We start from the raw sequence: 17892 nt of genomic DNA, 5'->3' as shown, positions 1-17892 counted from the left end.
TGGAGTACTCACGAGACTCAAATGGTAAACAGACAGTGGTGGTGTCTAGTATAAAAGAATCCTGTATGAACACTGTAACACAGAGATGTGAAAAGAACCAGCACTCAACAGATTGCTAGACTTTCATTTCCTTACTTCAATGGGAAGAAAGGTGGCTCAACAGATGTTGAAAGCAAGTTTTAGCGAGTACAGGTATAAGGTTGTGTACCTCACGTAATATATAGAAGAAAAAAGGATAGTATTACCATTCTCAAGCTAAATCCTGTGTGCGAGATGTGTGTATGAGTTAGTGAACACATACACCAACACATACACACATTTCGCACACAAGATTTAGCTTGGGAACAGTAATACTCTCCTTTTTTCTTTTATGTATATTCCTTACTTTAACCCCTTAAGGACGCAGGACGTAAATGTACGTCCTGGTGAGGTGGTACTTAACGCACCAGGACGTACATTTACGTCCTAAGCATAACCGCGGGCATCGGAGCCATGCCCGTGTCATGCGCGGCTGATCCCGGCTGCTGATCGCAGCCAGGGACCCGCCGGCAATGGCCGACGCCCGTAATCTCGCGGGCGCCCGCCATTAACCCCTCAGGTGCCGGGATCAATACAGATCCCGGCATCTGCGGCAGTTCGCGATTTAAATGAACGATCGGATCGCCCGCAGCGCTGCTGCGGGGATCCGATCATTCATAACGCCGCACGGAGGTCCCCTCTCCTTCCTCCGTGCGGCTCCCGGCGTCTCCTGCTCTGGTCTGTGATCGAGCAGACCAGAGCAGAAGATCACCGAAAACACTGATCTGTTCTATGTCCTATACATAGAACAGATCAGTATTAGCAATCATGGTATTGCTATGAATAGTCCCCTATGGGGACTATTCAAGTGTAAAAAAAATGTAAAAGTAAAAGTTAAAAAAAAGTGAAAAATCCCCTCCCCCAATAAAAAAGTAAAACGTCCGTTTTTTCCTATTTTACCCCCAAAAAGCGTAAAAAACATTTTTTATAGACATATTTGGTATCGCCGCGTGCGTAAATGTCCGAACTATTAAAATAAAATGTTAATGATCCCGTACGGTGAACGGCGTGAACGAAAAAAAATAAAAAAAAGTCCAAAATTCCTACTTTTTTAATACATTTTATAAAAAAAAAAATTATAAAAAATGTATTAAAAGTTTTTTATATGCAAATGTGGTATCAAAAAAAAGTACAGATCATGACGCAAAAAATGAGCCCCCATACCGCCACTTATACGGAAAAATAAAAAAGTTAGAGGTCATCAAAATAAAGGGATTATAAACGTACTTGTCACGATGCCGGCTGGCAGGTAGTGGATCCTCTGTGCCAGAGAGGGATTGGCGTGGACCGTGCTAGAGGATCGGTTCTAAGTCACTACTGGTTTTCACCAGAGCCCGCCGCAAAGCGGGATGGTCTTGCTGCGGCGGTAGTGACCAGGTCGTATCCCCTAGCAACGGCTCAACCTCTCTGGCTGCTGAAGATAGGCGCGGTACAAGGGAGTAGACAGAAGCAAGGTCGGACGTAGCAGAAGGTCGGGGCAGGCAGCAAGGATCGTAGTCAGGGGCAACGGCAGAAGGTCTGGAATCACAGGCAAGGAACACACAAGGAACGCTTTCACTGGCACTAGGGCAACAAGATCCGGCGAGGGAGTGAAGGGGAAGTGAGGTGATATAGGGAAGTGCACAGGTGTAAACACTAATTGGAACCACTGCACCAATCAGCGGTGCAGTGGCCCTTTAAATCGCAAAGACCCGGCGCGCGCGCGCCCTAGGGAGCGGGGCCGCGCGCGCCGGGACAGAACTGACGGGGAGCGAGTAAGGTACGGGAGCCGGGGTGCGCATCGCGAGCGGGCGCTACCCGCATCGCGAATCGCATCCCGGCCGGAGGTGGTAACGCAGCGCCCCGGGTCCGTGGAACCGACCGGGGCGCTGCAGTGAGGGAAGTGTAGCGAGCGCTCCGGGGAGGAGCGGGGACCCGGAGCGCTCGGCGTAACAGTACCCCCCCCCTTGGGTCTCCCCCTCTTCTTGGGGCCTGAGAACCTGAGGATCAGACTTTTGTCCAGGATATTGTCCTCAGGTTCCCAGGACCTCTCTTCTGGACCACAACCCTCCCAATCCACTAAAAAAAAAGTTCTTCCCCTGACCTTTTTAGAGGCCAAAATCTCTTTGACAGAGAAGATGTCCGAGGAGCCGGAAACAGGAGTGGGAGGAACAGATTTAGGAGAAAAACGGTTGAGGACGAGAGGTTTAAGAAGAGAGACGTGAAAGGCATTAGGGATACGAAGAGAAGGAGGAAGAAGAAGTTTGTAAGAGACAGGATTAATTTGACACAAAACTTTAAAAGGACCAAGATAGCGTGGTCCCAACTTATAGCTCGGGACACGGAAACGGACATATTTAGCGGAGAGCCATACCTTGTCTCCAGGGGAAAAAATGGGAGGAGCTCTTCTTTTCTTATCTGCGAATCTCTTCATGCGAGAAGAAGCCTGTAAGAGAGAATTTTGGGTCTCTTTCCATATGGTGGAAAGATCACGAGAAATTTCATCCACAGCGGGCAGACCAGAGGGCAAGGGGGTAGGGAGGGGGGGAAGAGGGTGACGGCCGTACACCACAAAAAACGGAGATTTGGAGGAAGATTCAGAGATTCTGAAATTATACGAGAATTCGGCCCAAGGTAGAAGATCTGCCCAGTCATCCTGGCGGGAGGAAACAAAATGTCGTAAATAGTCACCCAAGATCTGGTTAATTCTCTCTACTTGTCCATTGGATTGAGGATGGTATGCAGAAGAAAAATTTAATTTAATCTTGAGTTGTTTACAGAGAGCCCTCCAGAATTTAGACACAAATTGGACGCCTCTATCCGAGACGATCTGTGTAGGCAACCCGTGAAGACGAAAAATGTGTACAAAAAATTGTTTAGCCAACTGAGGCGCAGAAGGAAGACCAGGAAGAGGGATGAAATGTGCCATTTTGGAGAATCGATCAACGACCACCCAAATAACAGTGTTGCCATGGGATGGGGGTAAGTCAGTAATAAAATCCATACCAATCAGAGACCAAGGTTGTTCGGGGACAGGTAGAGGATGAAGAAAACCAGCGGGCTTCTGGCGAGGAGTCTTATCCCGGGCACAGATAGTGCAGGCTCGCACAAAGTCCACCACATCAGTCTCTAGAGTCGGCCACCAATAGAAGCGAGAGATGAGTTGCACAGATTTCTTGATGCCCGCATGACCTGCGAGATGGGAGGAGTGACCCCATTTGAGGATCCCAAGGCGTTGGCGTGGAGAAACAAAGGTCTTTCCTGGAGGAGTTTGCCTGATGGAGGCTGGAGAAGTGGAAATCAGGCAGTCAGGAGGAATGATGTGTTGAGGAGAGAGTTCAATTTCAGAGGCATCTGAGGAACGAGAGAGAGCATCGGCCCTAATGTTTTTATCAGCAGGCCGAAAGTGAATTTCAAAATTAAATCGGGCAAAGAACAGAGACCACCTGGCCTGACGAGGATTCAGCCGTTGGGCAGACTGGAGGTAGGAGAGGTTCTTGTGATCGGTGTAAATAATAACTGGAAATCTTGATCCCTCCAGCAGATGCCTCCATTCCTCAAGTGCTAATTTAATGGCTAGAAGCTCTCGATCCCCGATGGAGTAGTTCCTCTCCGCCGGAGAGAAGGTCCTGGAAAAAAAACCACAAGTAACAGCATGCCCGGAAGAGTTTTTTTGTAGAAGGACAGCTCCAGCTCCCACTGAGGAGGCATCAACCTCCAATAGGAAGGGTTTAGATGGGTCAGGTCTGGAGAGCACGGGAGCCGAAGAAAAGGCAGACTTGAGTCGTTTAAATGCGTCTTCCGCTTGAGGAGGCCAAGACTTGGGATCGGCATTTTTTTTTGTTAAAGCCACAATAGGAGCCACAATGGTAGAAAAATGTGGAATAAATTGCCTGTAATAATTGGCGAACCCCAAAAAACGTTGGATGGCACGGAGTCCGGAGGGGCGTGGCCAATCTAAGACGGCAGAGAGTTTATCTGGGTCCATTTGTAGTCCCTGGCCAGAGACCAAGTATCCTAGAAAAGGAAGAGATTGGCATTCAAACAGACATTTCTCTATTTTGGCATAGAGTTGATTATCACGAAGTCTCTGAAGAACCATACGGACATGCTGGCGGTGTTCTTCAAGATTGGCAGAAAAAATCAGGATATCGTCCAGATATACAACAACACAGGAGTATAGTAGATCACGAAAAATTTCATTAACAAAGTCTTGGAAGACGGCAGGGGCGTTGCATAGACCAAAGGGCATGACCAGATACTCAAAGTGTCCATCTCTGGTGTTAAATGCCGTTTTCCATTCATCCCCCTCTCTGATGCGGATGAGATTATAAGCACCTCTTAAGTCCAGTTTGGTAAAAATATGGGCACCTTGGAGACGATCAAAGAGTTCAGAGATGAGGGGTAGGGGGTAGCGGTTCTTAACCGTGATTTTATTAAGACCGCGGTAGTCAATGCAAGGACGTAGAGAGCCATCTTTTTTGGACACAAAGAAAAATCCGGCTCCGGCAGGAGAGGAGGATTTACGGATAAAGCCCTTTTTTAAATTTTCTTGGACGTATTCAGACATGGCAAGAGTCTCTGGGACGGACAGAGGATAGATTCTGCCCCGGGGTGGAGTAGTGCCCGGGAGGAGGTCAATGGGACAATCATAAGGCCTGTGAGGAGGTAGAGTCTCAGCTTGTTTTTTGCAAAAAACGTCCGCAAAGTCCATATAGGCCTTAGGGAGACCGGTTACATGAGGAAGCACAGGGACACGGCAAGGTTTACTGGGAACCGGTTTTAAGCAGTCCTTGGAACAAGAGGGCCCCCAACTCTTGATCTCCCCAGTGGACCAATCCAGGATTGGGGAATGGAGTTGAAGCCAGGGAAGTCCAAGAAGGATTTCAGAAGTGCAATTGGGGAGGACCAACAGTTCAATCCTCTCGTGATGAGATCCGATGCACATTAGAAGGGGCTCCGTGCGGAAACGTATAGTACAGTCCAATCTTTCATTGTTTACACAATTGATGTAGAGGGGTCTGGCGAGACTGGTCACCGGGATGTTGAACCTGTTGACGAGAGAGGCTAAGATGAAATTTCCTGCAGATCCAGAGTCCAAGAAGGCCACAGCAGAGAAGGAGAAGGCAGAGGCAGACATCCGCACAGGCACAGTAAGACGTGGAGAAGCAGAGTAGACATCAAGGACTGTCTCACCTTTGTGCGGAGTCAGCGGACGTCTTTCCAGGCGGGGAGGACGGATAGGACAATCCTTCAGGAAGTGTTCGGTACTAGCACAGTACAGGCAGAGATTCTCCATGCGGCGTCGTGTCCTCTCTTGGGGTGTCAGGCGAGACCGGTCGACCTGCATAGCCTCCACGGCGGGAGGCACAGGAACAGATTGCAGGGGACCAGAGGAGAGAGGAGCCGGGGAGAAGAAACGCCTCGTGCGAACAGAGTCCATATCCTGGCGGAGCTCCTGACGCCGTTCGGAAAAACGCATGTCAATGCGAGTGGCAAGATGGATGAGTTCATGTAGGTTAGCAGGGATTTCTCGTGCGGCCAGAACATCTTTAATGTTGCTGGATAGGCCTTTTTTAAAGGTCGCGCAGAGTGCCTCATTATTCCAGGATAATTCTGAAGCAAGGGTACGGAACTGTACGGCATACTCGCCAACGGAAGAATTACCCTGGACCAGGTTCAACAGGACAGTCTCAGCAGAAGAGGCTCGGGCAGGTTCCTCAAAGACACTTCGAATTTCCGAGAAGAAGGAGTGTACAGAGGCAGTGACGGGGTCATTGCGGTCCCAGAGCGGTGTGGCCCAAGCCAGGGCTTTTCCAGACAGCAGGCTGACTACGAAAGCCACCTTAGACCTTTCAGTGGGGAACTGGTCCGACATCATCTCCAAGTGTAATGAACATTGGGAAAGAAAGCCACGGCAAAACTTAGAGTCCCCATCAAATTTATCCGGCAAGGATAGTCGTATTCCAGAAGCGGCCACTCGCTGCGGAGGAGGTACAGGAGCTGGCGGAGGAGATGATTGCTGGAGCTGTGGTAGTAACTGTTGTAGCATAACAGTCAGTTGAGACAGCTGTTGGCCTTGTTGCGCAATCTGTTGTGACTGCTGGGCGACCACCGTGGTGAGGTCAGCGACAACTGGCAGAGGAACTTCAGCGGGATCCATGGCCGGATCTACTGTCACGATGCCGGCTGGCAGGTAGTGGATCCTCTGTGCCAGAGAGGGATTGGCGTGGACCGTGCTAGAGGATCGGTTCTAAGTCACTACTGGTTTTCACCAGAGCCCGCCGCAAAGCGGGATGGTCTTGCTGCGGCGGTAGTGACCAGGTCGTATCCCCTAGCAACGGCTCAACCTCTCTGGCTGCTGAAGATAGGCGCGGTACAAGGGAGTAGACAGAAGCAAGGTCGGACGTAGCAGAAGGTCGGGGCAGGCAGCAAGGATCGTAGTCAGGGGCAACGGCAGAAGGTCTGGAATCACAGGCAAGGAACACACAAGGAACGCTTTCACTGGCACTAGGGCAACAAGATCCGGCGAGGGAGTGAAGGGGAAGTGAGGTGATATAGGGAAGTGCACAGGTGTAAACACTAATTGGAACCACTGCACCAATCAGCGGTGCAGTGGCCCTTTAAATCGCAAAGACCCGGCGCGCGCGCGCCCTAGGGAGCGGGGCCGCGCGCGCCGGGACAGAACTGACGGGGAGCGAGTAAGGTACGGGAGCCGGGGTGCGCATCGCGAGCGGGCGCTACCCGCATCGCGAATCGCATCCCGGCCGGAGGTGGTAACGCAGCGCCCCGGGTCCGTGGAACCGACCGGGGCGCTGCAGTGAGGGAAGTGTAGCGAGCGCTCCGGGGAGGAGCGGGGACCCGGAGCGCTCGGCGTAACAGTACTAATTTGGTTAAAAAGTTTGTGAATTTTTTTAAGCGCAACAATAATATAAAAGTATATAATAATGGGTATCATTTTAATCGTATTGACCCTCAGAATAAAGAACACACGTCATTTTTACCATAAATTGTACGGCGTGAAAACAAAACCTTCCAAAATTAGCAAAATTGCGTTTTTCGTTTTAATTTCCCCACAAAAATAGTGTTTTTTGGTTGCGCCATACATTTTATGATATAATGAGTGATGTTATTACAAAGGAAAACTGGTCGCGCAAAAAACAAGCCCTCATACTAGTCTGTGGATGAAAATATAAAAGAGTTATGATTTTTAGAAGGCGAGGAGGAAAAAATGAAAACGTAAAAATTTAATTGTCTGAGTCCTTAAGGCCAAAATGGGCTTAAGTCCTTAAGGGGTTAAGGTGCAGGCATACAAGCATTCAGGGACGTGCACACATAGGGTTCAAAGGGGGCTTCAGTCCCTGCCCTTTTTCGCCCTTGCTTCTTTAATGGCCTTTTTTTATTTTTGCAAAACTGGTAGACAAAGTGAGTCTGCTCACTCTATAGAGGTGCTACCTCTCTGCAGGGGTCACTTGTATAGCGCTGGCACTGGCAGGGAGATGCTCGGCTCCTTTAACAAGCCGCCCCCCCTCCTGTTCTGTTGCTGAACGATCTCGCACAGTGTAACTTCCTGTCGGCTGAGTCTGCAGGGACCAGGAAGCACAGAGTCCTGCCGAACATCCAGTTACTGAAGTATTCCCTGCACCCAGCCAGCTTCCTATAAAAGTGAGTGTATTCATATATAGTGTGCAGATGTATTGTGTGAAAATGTCTGTGAAGCCTTTGTGTATAGTGTGTATTTACTGCATGTATATACACATGTATGGTATATGTGTGAGTATGTAAGTGTGTATATGTATAGTGTGTATGTACTGCATGTATATACACATGTATGGTATATGTGTGAGTATGTAAGTGTGTATATGTATAGTGTGTATGTACTGCATGTATATACACATGTATGGTGTATGTGTATGTAAGTGTGTATATGTATAGTATTTTATGTATGTTATATGCAGTGTTGTATCTCACTAGGCCAACAAGGCCCAGGATTGATGCAGCACTTATCGCAGTGGTGGTCACAAATCGCATGGCGCCCCTGAAGTACACTAATGTTTGTGTATATAAGTTTTTATATTTGTCTGTAATCAGTGTTTCCCAACCAGGGTGCGGACAGCTGTATTGGCTGTCTGGCCATGCTGGGAGTTGTAGTTTTGCAACAGCTAGAGTCACCCTGGTAGTGAAACACTGATTTATGCATGTGTGTGTATTTATCAATGTCTCACAACCAGAGTGCCTCCAGCTGTTGCAACTGCTGAAAGCACTCTGGTTGGGAAACGCGCACACACACACACATATTTATATTAAGGGATGTGGGACTCCTATCATCCAACACCAGGGACATACTACTGGTGGTTGTAGTCGTGCTATGTTCCTTTACATACTGGTGGTTGTAGTTGAGCTATGTTTGGGTGGAGGCGGGGGGGGGGTATGATTTTGAGGAGATCAAGCATATAATGGCCTATAACCAAACCAGTGTTTGCCAACCAGGGTGTCTCCAGCTGTTGCAAAATTACAACTCCCAGCATGCCCAGACGAGTTTTGCAACAGCTGAAGACACCCTGGTTGGGAAACTCTGCATCAAACATTCCCAGAACAAAATAAAAGAAGAATAGAACTACAGAAGTAATTTTTTCACATTCGTGTTTTCCTCCTCACATTCTAAAAATCATAACGTTTTCCATTTTCCACCTATATACCCATATAAGGGCTTGTTTTTTGCATCAGAAATCATACTTTGTAATGACTTCAATCATTTCACCACAAACTCTATGGCAAAACCAGAAAAATATTTGTGGGGCAAAAGTAAAAACAAAACAGCAATTTTGTAACTTTTGGGGGCTTCTGATTCTACGCAGTGCACTTTTCGGTAAAAATTACACTTTATTTTTATTCTGTAGGTCCATACGGTTACAAGGATATCCAATTTATATAGGTTTTATTTTATTTTTCTACTTAAAAAAAATTATATCTACATGCACCAAAATTCGTGTTTAACCCCTTAACGACGCAGGACGTATATTTACGTCCTGCGCCGGCTCCCGCGATATGAAGCAGGGTCGCGCTGCGACCCCACATAACTTCGCATCGGTCCCGGCGCTCAACGGCCGGGACCCGCGGCTAATACCACACATCGACGATCGCAGCAATGTGCGGTATTAACCCTTTAGAAGCGGTGGTCAAAGCTGACCGCCGCTGCGAAAGTGAAAGTATCCCGGCTAGTCAGTCGGGCTGTTCAGGACCGCCGCGGTGAAATCGCGGCGTCCCGAACAGCTTACAGGACACCGGGAGGGCCCTTACCTGCCTCCTCGGTGTCCGATCGACTAATGACTGCTCCGTGCCTGAGATCCAGGCGGGAGCAGTCAAGCGCCGATAACACTGATCACAGGCGTGTTAATACACGCCAGTGATCAGCATAGGAGATCAGTTTGTGCAGTGTTATAGGTCCCTATGGGACCTATAACACTGCAAAAAAATTTTTTAAAAAAAAGTGTTAGTAAAGGTCATTCAACCCCTTCCCTAATAAAAGTTTGAATCACCCCCCCTTTTCCCATAAAAAAATAAAACAGTGTAAATAAAAAATAAATAAACATATGTGGTATCGCCGCGTGCGTAAATGTCCGAACTATAAAAATATATCATTAATTAAACCGCACGGTCAATGGCGTACGCGCAAAAAAATTCCAAAGTCCAAAAAAGCGTATTTTGGTCACTTTTTATACCATTAAAAAATGAATAAAAAGTGATCAAAAATCGTACCGTTAAAAACTTCAGATCACAGCGCAAAAAATGAGCCCTCATACCGCCCTGTATATGGAAAAATAAAGTTATAGGGGTCAGAAGATGACATTTTTAAACGTATAAATTTTCCTGCATGTAGTTATGATTTTTTCCAGAAGTGCGACAAAATCAAACCTATATAAGTAGGGTATCATTTTAACCTTATGGACCTACAGAATAATGATAAGGTGTCATTTATACCAAAATATTCACTGCGTAGAAACAGAAGCCCCCAAAAGTTACAAAATGGCGTTTTTTCTTCGATTTTGTCGCACAATTATTTTTTTTTCCATTTCGCCGTGAATTTTTGGGTAAAATGACTAATGTCACTGGAAAGTAGAATTGGTGACGCAAAAAATAAGCCATAATATGGATTTTTAGGTGGAAAATTGAGAGGGTTATGATTTTTAAAAGGTAAGGAGGAAAAAAACGAAAGTGCGAAAACGGAAAAACCCTGAGTCCTTAAGGGGTTAAAATTGTCATCTTCTGACCCCTAAAAGTTTTTTATTTTTCGGCATATAGCGCGGTATGAGGGCTCATTTTTTGCGCCGTGATCTGAAGTTTTTATCAGTATCATTTTTGTTTTGATCGCTTTTTACAAAAAAAATGTATATTATAAAAAATATGCTATTTTTTATAGTGCCTTTTTTTTTTTATTTGAGCCCCTGCCCTCCAAAATGTCTGTGCACGTCCCTGCAAGCAATAGCAGGGGAGTTTGAGTGGACTGCCATTTAGTGACTATGCACTTCTTCAAGCCTTAAATACCTCTACTATTGCTTTACTATACTATGTCTACATTTTTTAAATAAAGAAATTGGCCCACATTTCTGTTGTGACCCATTATTAATATATCTTTATTTTTGCTCCTGTTCTGGCAGCATCTGGGCCGCAGTGTTCTCCACTCTTTCCAGCTACCAATGACGTGCCAAACCTGTCCACTGCAAGTCACCACTGCAGCAAGTGATTGAGTGATCGGCATGTCATCAGAATCAGGAAGAAATTAAAAGCATCAGGGACCAATAGCTACCAGCAGTGGTGGAGGATTGGGCCAAAAATTTCAATATTTAGTGTCAGCCCCAAAAAAAAAAAAAACATTTCCTCAGGTGCCTCCAGGACCTTCTCTACATCTTTTAATCTTATGCATAGCCAGGATTTTTGGGGCTGTGTATCAGAATAAATAAAACTCTAGCACCTTAAAAACTATATTAAATTAGCACAACTTGATGTAGTCTGCTAAATTGGATGTACAGTATTTTTGATCTCTGTCCATTACCTGTCCACCATATACAGGAAGTTTTCTATCATTCCTTTGGCTGTGTCGTACATTTCTGACAAAAGAAGTCCATTGATCACCCAGTAGGAATCCCTGCAAACAAATTAAAAAAATATCAAGAGGTTTTGCTTCAAACCATGGCTTGTAAAAGGTGACACATAACGATACATTGTATACAGATTTGACCATGTTATAGTAGTTTTAATGGTGGTCAAATATTGGTACTTATAGGCCAAGCTACCCTTGTACAAGATTTATTCTCTATTATATCTAACAGCTATGTAATCGATGTAATACCATTTACATGCAAACTGAGTTTATAATTATGATTGATATCATCATCCAGTCCTACATTACACATGGCACATCTTAAAAACATTTATTTTTATTTTAGCAGGCTATGCTCAGAACTTGCTTCAACTGGAGCATAGGTTGTTTCATGCTATGCACTCTGGAGGACCACAGCGATCAATGCATGCCCAATGATCTTTCATGGCACCTTGTTTTAATTTCTCTTCAGTGAAACAAAGCACTAAAGCTCTTCATACACTCTAGATAGCTGTCAGTCAAATGTACATTCAGTCAAAGCTATGCCACCCAATTCCCTCAATTTTATGAATGGGAAGAAGGGAATAAATGTTGACTGGCTTCACAGGGATTGGCTTATCTCCAATGAAAAAGTATTTGGTGCTCAATCCATCTTTCTCCTGAAATCTGCTACATGGGGGCAGTCAGGATATCCCCATTAACATTATAGAAAAAGAAAAAGAGGGGTGGAGCGCCATATGGGGTAATAACATCAGATATATCAGATCATAACCAAGATGTGATAGATAAAAGACTCAGCTCTTGAGTGATTGATAAAACTTCAATACGGAACAACATCGGCATAGACTGCGCAAACGCGACGAGTTGGTATGTCAGTATACTCGTAAAACTGTATGTGATACAGGACTTTTTTCCAAACTCATAACTCATGAGTATAGTATATCTAGAGATGAACTTGCAAAAACATTCTTTGAGTTGGAAAAATTGATGAAAGTAGAAATGCAACATTACCTAGATTACAAATTTCTTCAAATTTTTTCGTCTGAAAAAATTGTGCCTAGAGGTCCCTGCATTAGAAGCGGCTCCTCCTTCACCAACGATCAGGCATTCACTTGTGAATGGAATGCCTTTCTAGAGGAGTGCAAGGGAATATTGGTCAGATTTGTGCAATAAGCGTAAACAACTTGCTGAGCTTTGTAGTGGCCAGATTGATTAAAGGGGTTCTCCGATGCTTACACATCTTTTCCCTTAGCCAAAGGATAGGGGATAAGATGCCTGATCGCGGGAGTCCCGCCGCTGGGGACCCCCGGGATCATGCACGCAGCACCCCGTTTGTAATCAGTCCTGAGTGATTACAATCCAGACTGATTACAGGCGACCACCGGGCCGGCGGCGTGTGATGTCACGCCTCCGCCCCTCAATGCAAGCCTACGGGAGGGGGCGTGATAGCTGTCACACCCCTTCCCGTAGGCTTACATTGAGGGGCGGAGCGTGATGTCACACGGGGGCGAAGGCGTGATGTCACATGCCACCGGCCCGGTGGTCGCCTGTAATAAGTCCCAGAGCGAACACGCTCCGGGGACTGATTACAAACAGAGTGCCGCGTGCATGATCCTGGCGGGACTCCCGCGATCCTGGCGGGACTCCCGCGATCCGGCATCTTATCCCCTATCCTTTGGATAGGGGAAAAGATGTGTAAGCACCGGAGAACCCCTTTAAATACTATTATCTTTAGAGGCCCATGTCAAGTATTCACATTTTGCACATTGTGAACGCTTACTAACCATGAGGACTATGGCACATGAGAAAGAAATATTAGATAAAAAAATGTAGTAAACTGAATCGTGTTCGTGACGACTATGCTATGGGTAATATTACATTTTGGTTAAGTAATAAGGAGAATGACTCTAGAAGGCCGGAGTCATCAAGAAAATATCCCCATAAGGTTGCCACGGATAATGATAAGGTGCCCAACCTAAACCCAGAAGGTAGTGTGATCACAAAAAGTAAAAATAAAATCAGTAATGAGATGATGGGTCCTAATATACATCAAGGAACACCATCACATAATAACAGAAATGTTCCTACTAATATGGTAACAATAATTATTTAAAAAAAAAAGCTCAAGATACACATACAAAAACACCGTCCTCACATCTGAAAAATACTTTTTATAAGAGAAAATATAATAAGACCAAAATTAATTCCAATCACACTAATCATCCGAGTAAGAACCTTCCATCCAATCCTATCATGACACAACAAGATCTTTCCAGATCTTTGACCGCTTCCATATCTCCATCACAGTCTGTGTCCATGAATGGTGGTACTACATACATTTTCACCACTTCACAATCTAATCCTTCTTGTTTATCTCTTACTCTTTTAGTAGATGAAAACACTGTTCATAACGATAGTAATTCCTCTGTGAATCTTGATGATTCGTTCATTACAGTTTATAATACCCCCACAGCTCCACATTCATTCCCAATTCATCTTTCACATGCCTCAACAACTTCATGGCAGAGGACTATCCAATTAATTTCTCCTCTGTCTCTTTTTTTTAGATATTCCGATATACCTGACTCCGACCACCACCAATCACCACCCACTCACTCCCAACACAGTATTACATACGAGAGAATCAGTCAGAGGAATTGTATAATAGAATATTTCTATCCAGCTCCTGTGAAACAAAGAGCCCCAAGAAGAAAGCCCAACAAAGTAAATGAGGAGGGCGCAATAGGAGGCGCCTCAAAAGATATAGGCCTGTCTCCAAAGAAAAATAAACTATAAAGATTTTCAAACTTTTTTGTCATACATTGAATGATGTGGAGGAATCAGTGCTTAATAAGGGATTGTCTTTCTGTCCCAGTTCTAAAATTAACAAATTCACTTTATTTATTGATTTAAATTAATACATTAAAAAACTGACAGTGAAACTTTTTTTGCGATTAAGGATAACAATGGTTCACCCAACTATGAAGCAGAGCCCCAGTTTGCCATCCCTATTGAACCGCCTCCCCATTCTACTAATCTCAAGCCCTTTCTTGTTTTTATCCACTGAGTTCGAGAGGTCCATATGTGGAGACTTTAATATGGTGGTCACTGAGTTTAGAAGTATCAATACAAGTTGTAATAAGGAGATAACTTAACTAAAGCCGAGAGACTTGCACTTAGATCCTTAGCTGACAACCCATTGATTATTAAAAATGCAGACAAGGGGGGAGGGGTGGTCATTCAAAATAGGGAGGATTACATCAAAGAAGCTTACCATATTCTTTCTAATCAAGAATATTATGAGAAAGCAGCTAGTGATCTCACCCAGAATATGTCATGGAATTTTATAAACTGATTGATGATGCCTTTATGGAAGGTGTACTGTATTGTCTAAAAAGGAGTCCAATTTTTTTTTTTAATAAACAATCCTTCTAAAGAATCCTTAGATGTATCAGCCTTGTATAGCAACATTCCCCACACTAAGGGTATCTCCTCTGTATACAGTTTTTTAGCGACTGACTGCAGTATGCCTGAAGCCCATAAACATTTTATCTTGAAGGGCATTGAGTTTATATTAACCCACAATATATTTAGTTTCGACTCTGCCTTTTATGTCCAAAAACGCGGAACCGCAATGGGCAAGCGTTTTGTGCCCATGTTCGCAAATCTTTATATGGGTGATTTTGAGAGCCATTTTATATACAACAATTGCCCTTGGTCCTACTGTATCAAATTCTTCCATAGATACATAGACGATCTCCTTATTATATGGGATGGAGAAGTGAGTGATTTTAATGATTTTGTCAAGTACCTCAACTGCAATGATTGGGGTCTTACATTTACTAGCAATGTAGCTAAAAGCAAACTTGAATATTTAAATTTAGTTTTGGGGACCAAGAATAATGATATTACCTGTATATATTTTAAACCATTAGACTGCAATAGTCTTTTGAATTTTAAGAGTGCAAATCATAAGACTTGGAGGAGAAGTATCCCCTTTGGACAATTCTGAAGGTGGAGGAGGAATTGCACACATACCAAAGATTATAATAAACAAAGTACGGTGATGGCTAAGCGCTTTTAAGATAAAGGCTATCCTCCATATTTGATTAAAGCAGCACAAGAAAGGGCTGAGAATATATCCCAGGTCGATTGTACATTACCTAGGACTAAAGTTAAACAGGATTCTAATGATTTAAATTTGTGTTTTACTACGACATATAATCCCTCATTCAACGTTATACAAGATGTACTCACTCGTCATTGGCCTATATTACGTAATGACCCCTATTTAGGGGAGGTTTTACCCAGCAAACCAAAAGTGATCTATCGGAGAGCTAAAAATATTAAGAGCATCGTGGCCCCTAGTCAGCTCAAATCTCTTTCCGAGGGTCCAGTTATCCTCACTAAAATATGTGGAGCCTTTAGCTGTAACATTACAAGATGCAATTGCTGTGAAACATTTGAACATGGCAGGAAATCCTTCTCAATTCTAACATCTGGTGACATTTTTGATATTCAGCACTTTATGAACTGTGGGTCATCCTACGTTATTTATATGTTGGAATGTACCTGTCCTTTACATTATGTTGGTCCTAACCTCTATGTGTTGAAGAACTAAGATCAAGAATCATCGATCCAATGTCACTAGAGGATACGACCTTCATAGTGTGTCATGACATGCTAAGTTACATCATAATTGTGATTTTACTAATTTTAAAGTCACCCCATTGTCACGATGCCGGCTGGCAGGTAGTGGATCCCTTGTGCCAGAGAGGGATGGCGTGGACCGCGCTAGTGGACCGGTTCTAAGCCACTACAGGTTTTCACCAGAGCCCGCCGCAAAGCGGGATGGTCTTGCTGCGGCGGTAGTGACCAGGTCGTATCCACTAGCAACGGCTCACCTCTCTGGCTGCTGAAGATGCTGAAGATAGGCGCGGTACAATGGAGTAGGCAGAAGCAAGGTCGGACGTAGCAGAAGGTCGGGGGCAGGCGGCAAGGATCGTAGTCAGGGGCAACGGCAGGAGGTCAGGAACACGGACTAGGAACAGACAAGGAATGCTTTCACTAGGCACAAGTGCAACAAGATCCGGCAAGGGAGTGCAGGGGAAGTGAGGTATAAGTAGGGAGTGCACAGGTGGAAACTAATTAAGCTAATTGGGAAGATTGGGCCAGGCACCATCATTGGTGCACTGGCCCTTTAAATCGCAGAGACCCGGCGCGCGCGCGCCCTAGGGAGCGGGGCCGCGCGCGCCGGGACAGGACCGAGGGAGAGCGAGTCAGGTACGGGGACCGGGGTGCGCATCGCGAGCGGGCGCTATCCGCATCGCGAATCGCACCCCGGCTGAAGGCGGGACCGCAGCGCACCCGGTCAGTGGATCTGACCGGGGCGCTGCAACAACGAAGATGAGGCGAGCGCTCCGGGGAGGAACGGGGACCCGGAGCGCTCGGCGTAACAGTACCCCCCCCCTTGGGTCTCCCCCTCTTCTTGGGGCCAAAGAACCTGAAGAAAAAAAACTCAATTTTTCCGAGATTAGGTCCAATGCAAATTAGGAGGGGTTCTGTGTGGAAATGTACGAGACAGTCCAATCTTTTATTGAAAAAACAATAGATGTAGAGGGGTCTGGCGAGACTGGTCAACTTGCATAGCCTCCGCGGCGGGAAGCACAGGAACAGATTGCAGAGGACCAGAGGAGAGAGGAGCCGGGGAGAAAAAACGCCTCGTGCGAACAAAGTCCATATCCAGGCGGAGCTCCAGACGCCATCCGGAAGAACGCATGTCAATGCGAGTGGCTAGATGAATGAGTTCATGTAGGTCAGCAGGAGTCTCTCGTGCGGCCAGAACATCTTTAATGTTGCTGGATAGGCCTTTTTTAAAGGTCGCGCAGAGAACCTCACTATTCCAGGACAACTCGTAAGCAAGAGCACGGAACTGAATGGCGTACTCGCCAACGGAAGAAACACCCTGGGCCAGGTTCAGCAGGGCAATCTCGGCTGAAGAAGCTCGGGCAGGTTCCTCAAAGACACTTCGAATTTCCGAGAAGAAGGAGTGTACAGAGGCAGTGACGGGGTCATTGCGGTCCCAGAGCGGTGCGGCCCATGACAGGGCTTTTCCAGACAGAAGGCAGAACACGAAAGCCACCTTAGACCTTTCAGTAGGAAACTGGTCCGACATCATCTCCAAGTGCTGGGAACATTGCGAAAGAAAGCCATGGCAATACTTAGAGTCCCCATCAAATTTGTCCGGCAAGGACAGGCAGAGGCTAGGAGTGGCCACTCGCTGCGGAGGAGGTGCAGGAGCTGGCGGAGGAGATGATTGCTGAAGAAGTTGCGAATGTTGGCGCACTTCCGACAGCTGGTGGGTTAGAAGGGCGACCTGTCGGGCGATATCAGAGGCAACTGGCAGGGGATGTTGGTGCAAAATGGTGGACACTTCCGACAGCTGGTGGGTTAGATGGGCGATCTGTCGGGCGATATCAGAGACAACTGGCAGGGGAACCTCAGCGGGATCCATGGCCGGATCTACTGTCACGATGCCGGCTGGCAGGTAGTGGATCCCTTGTGCCAGAGAGGGATGGCGTGGACCGCGCTAGTGGACCGGTTCTAAGCCACTACAGGTTTTCACCAGAGCCCGCCGCAAAGCGGGATGGTCTTGCTGCGGCGGTAGTGACCAGGTCGTATCCACTAGCAACGGCTCACCTCTCTGGCTGCTGAAGATGCTGAAGATAGGCGCG

The 17892-nt window shown here is 45.9% G+C and overlaps 1 protein-coding gene across 9 annotated transcripts in view; it reads right to left on the bottom strand.

Annotated features, from left to right (window-relative positions):
• Positions 1 to 17892, bottom strand: part of TREH (trehalase) — a 120004-nt gene that overhangs the window by 27555 nt on the left and 74557 nt on the right. For all 9 annotated transcript variants that reach the window (XM_056544786.1, XM_056544791.1, XM_056544787.1 and 6 more), the window contains one exon: positions 11111 to 11203. In XM_056544786.1, the coding sequence (XP_056400761.1) occupies positions 11111 to 11203 (93 nt within the window). The remainder of the gene's footprint in view (positions 1 to 11110; positions 11204 to 17892) is intronic.

Source organism: Hyla sarda, chromosome 10, assembly GCF_029499605.1.
Source record: "Hyla sarda isolate aHylSar1 chromosome 10, aHylSar1.hap1, whole genome shotgun sequence".
In the NCBI taxonomy this organism is placed as follows: domain Eukaryota; kingdom Metazoa; phylum Chordata; class Amphibia; order Anura; family Hylidae; genus Hyla; species Hyla sarda.
The sequence above is the reverse complement of the archived record's forward strand: the minus strand, read 5'-3'. Positions and strand labels throughout refer to the sequence as shown.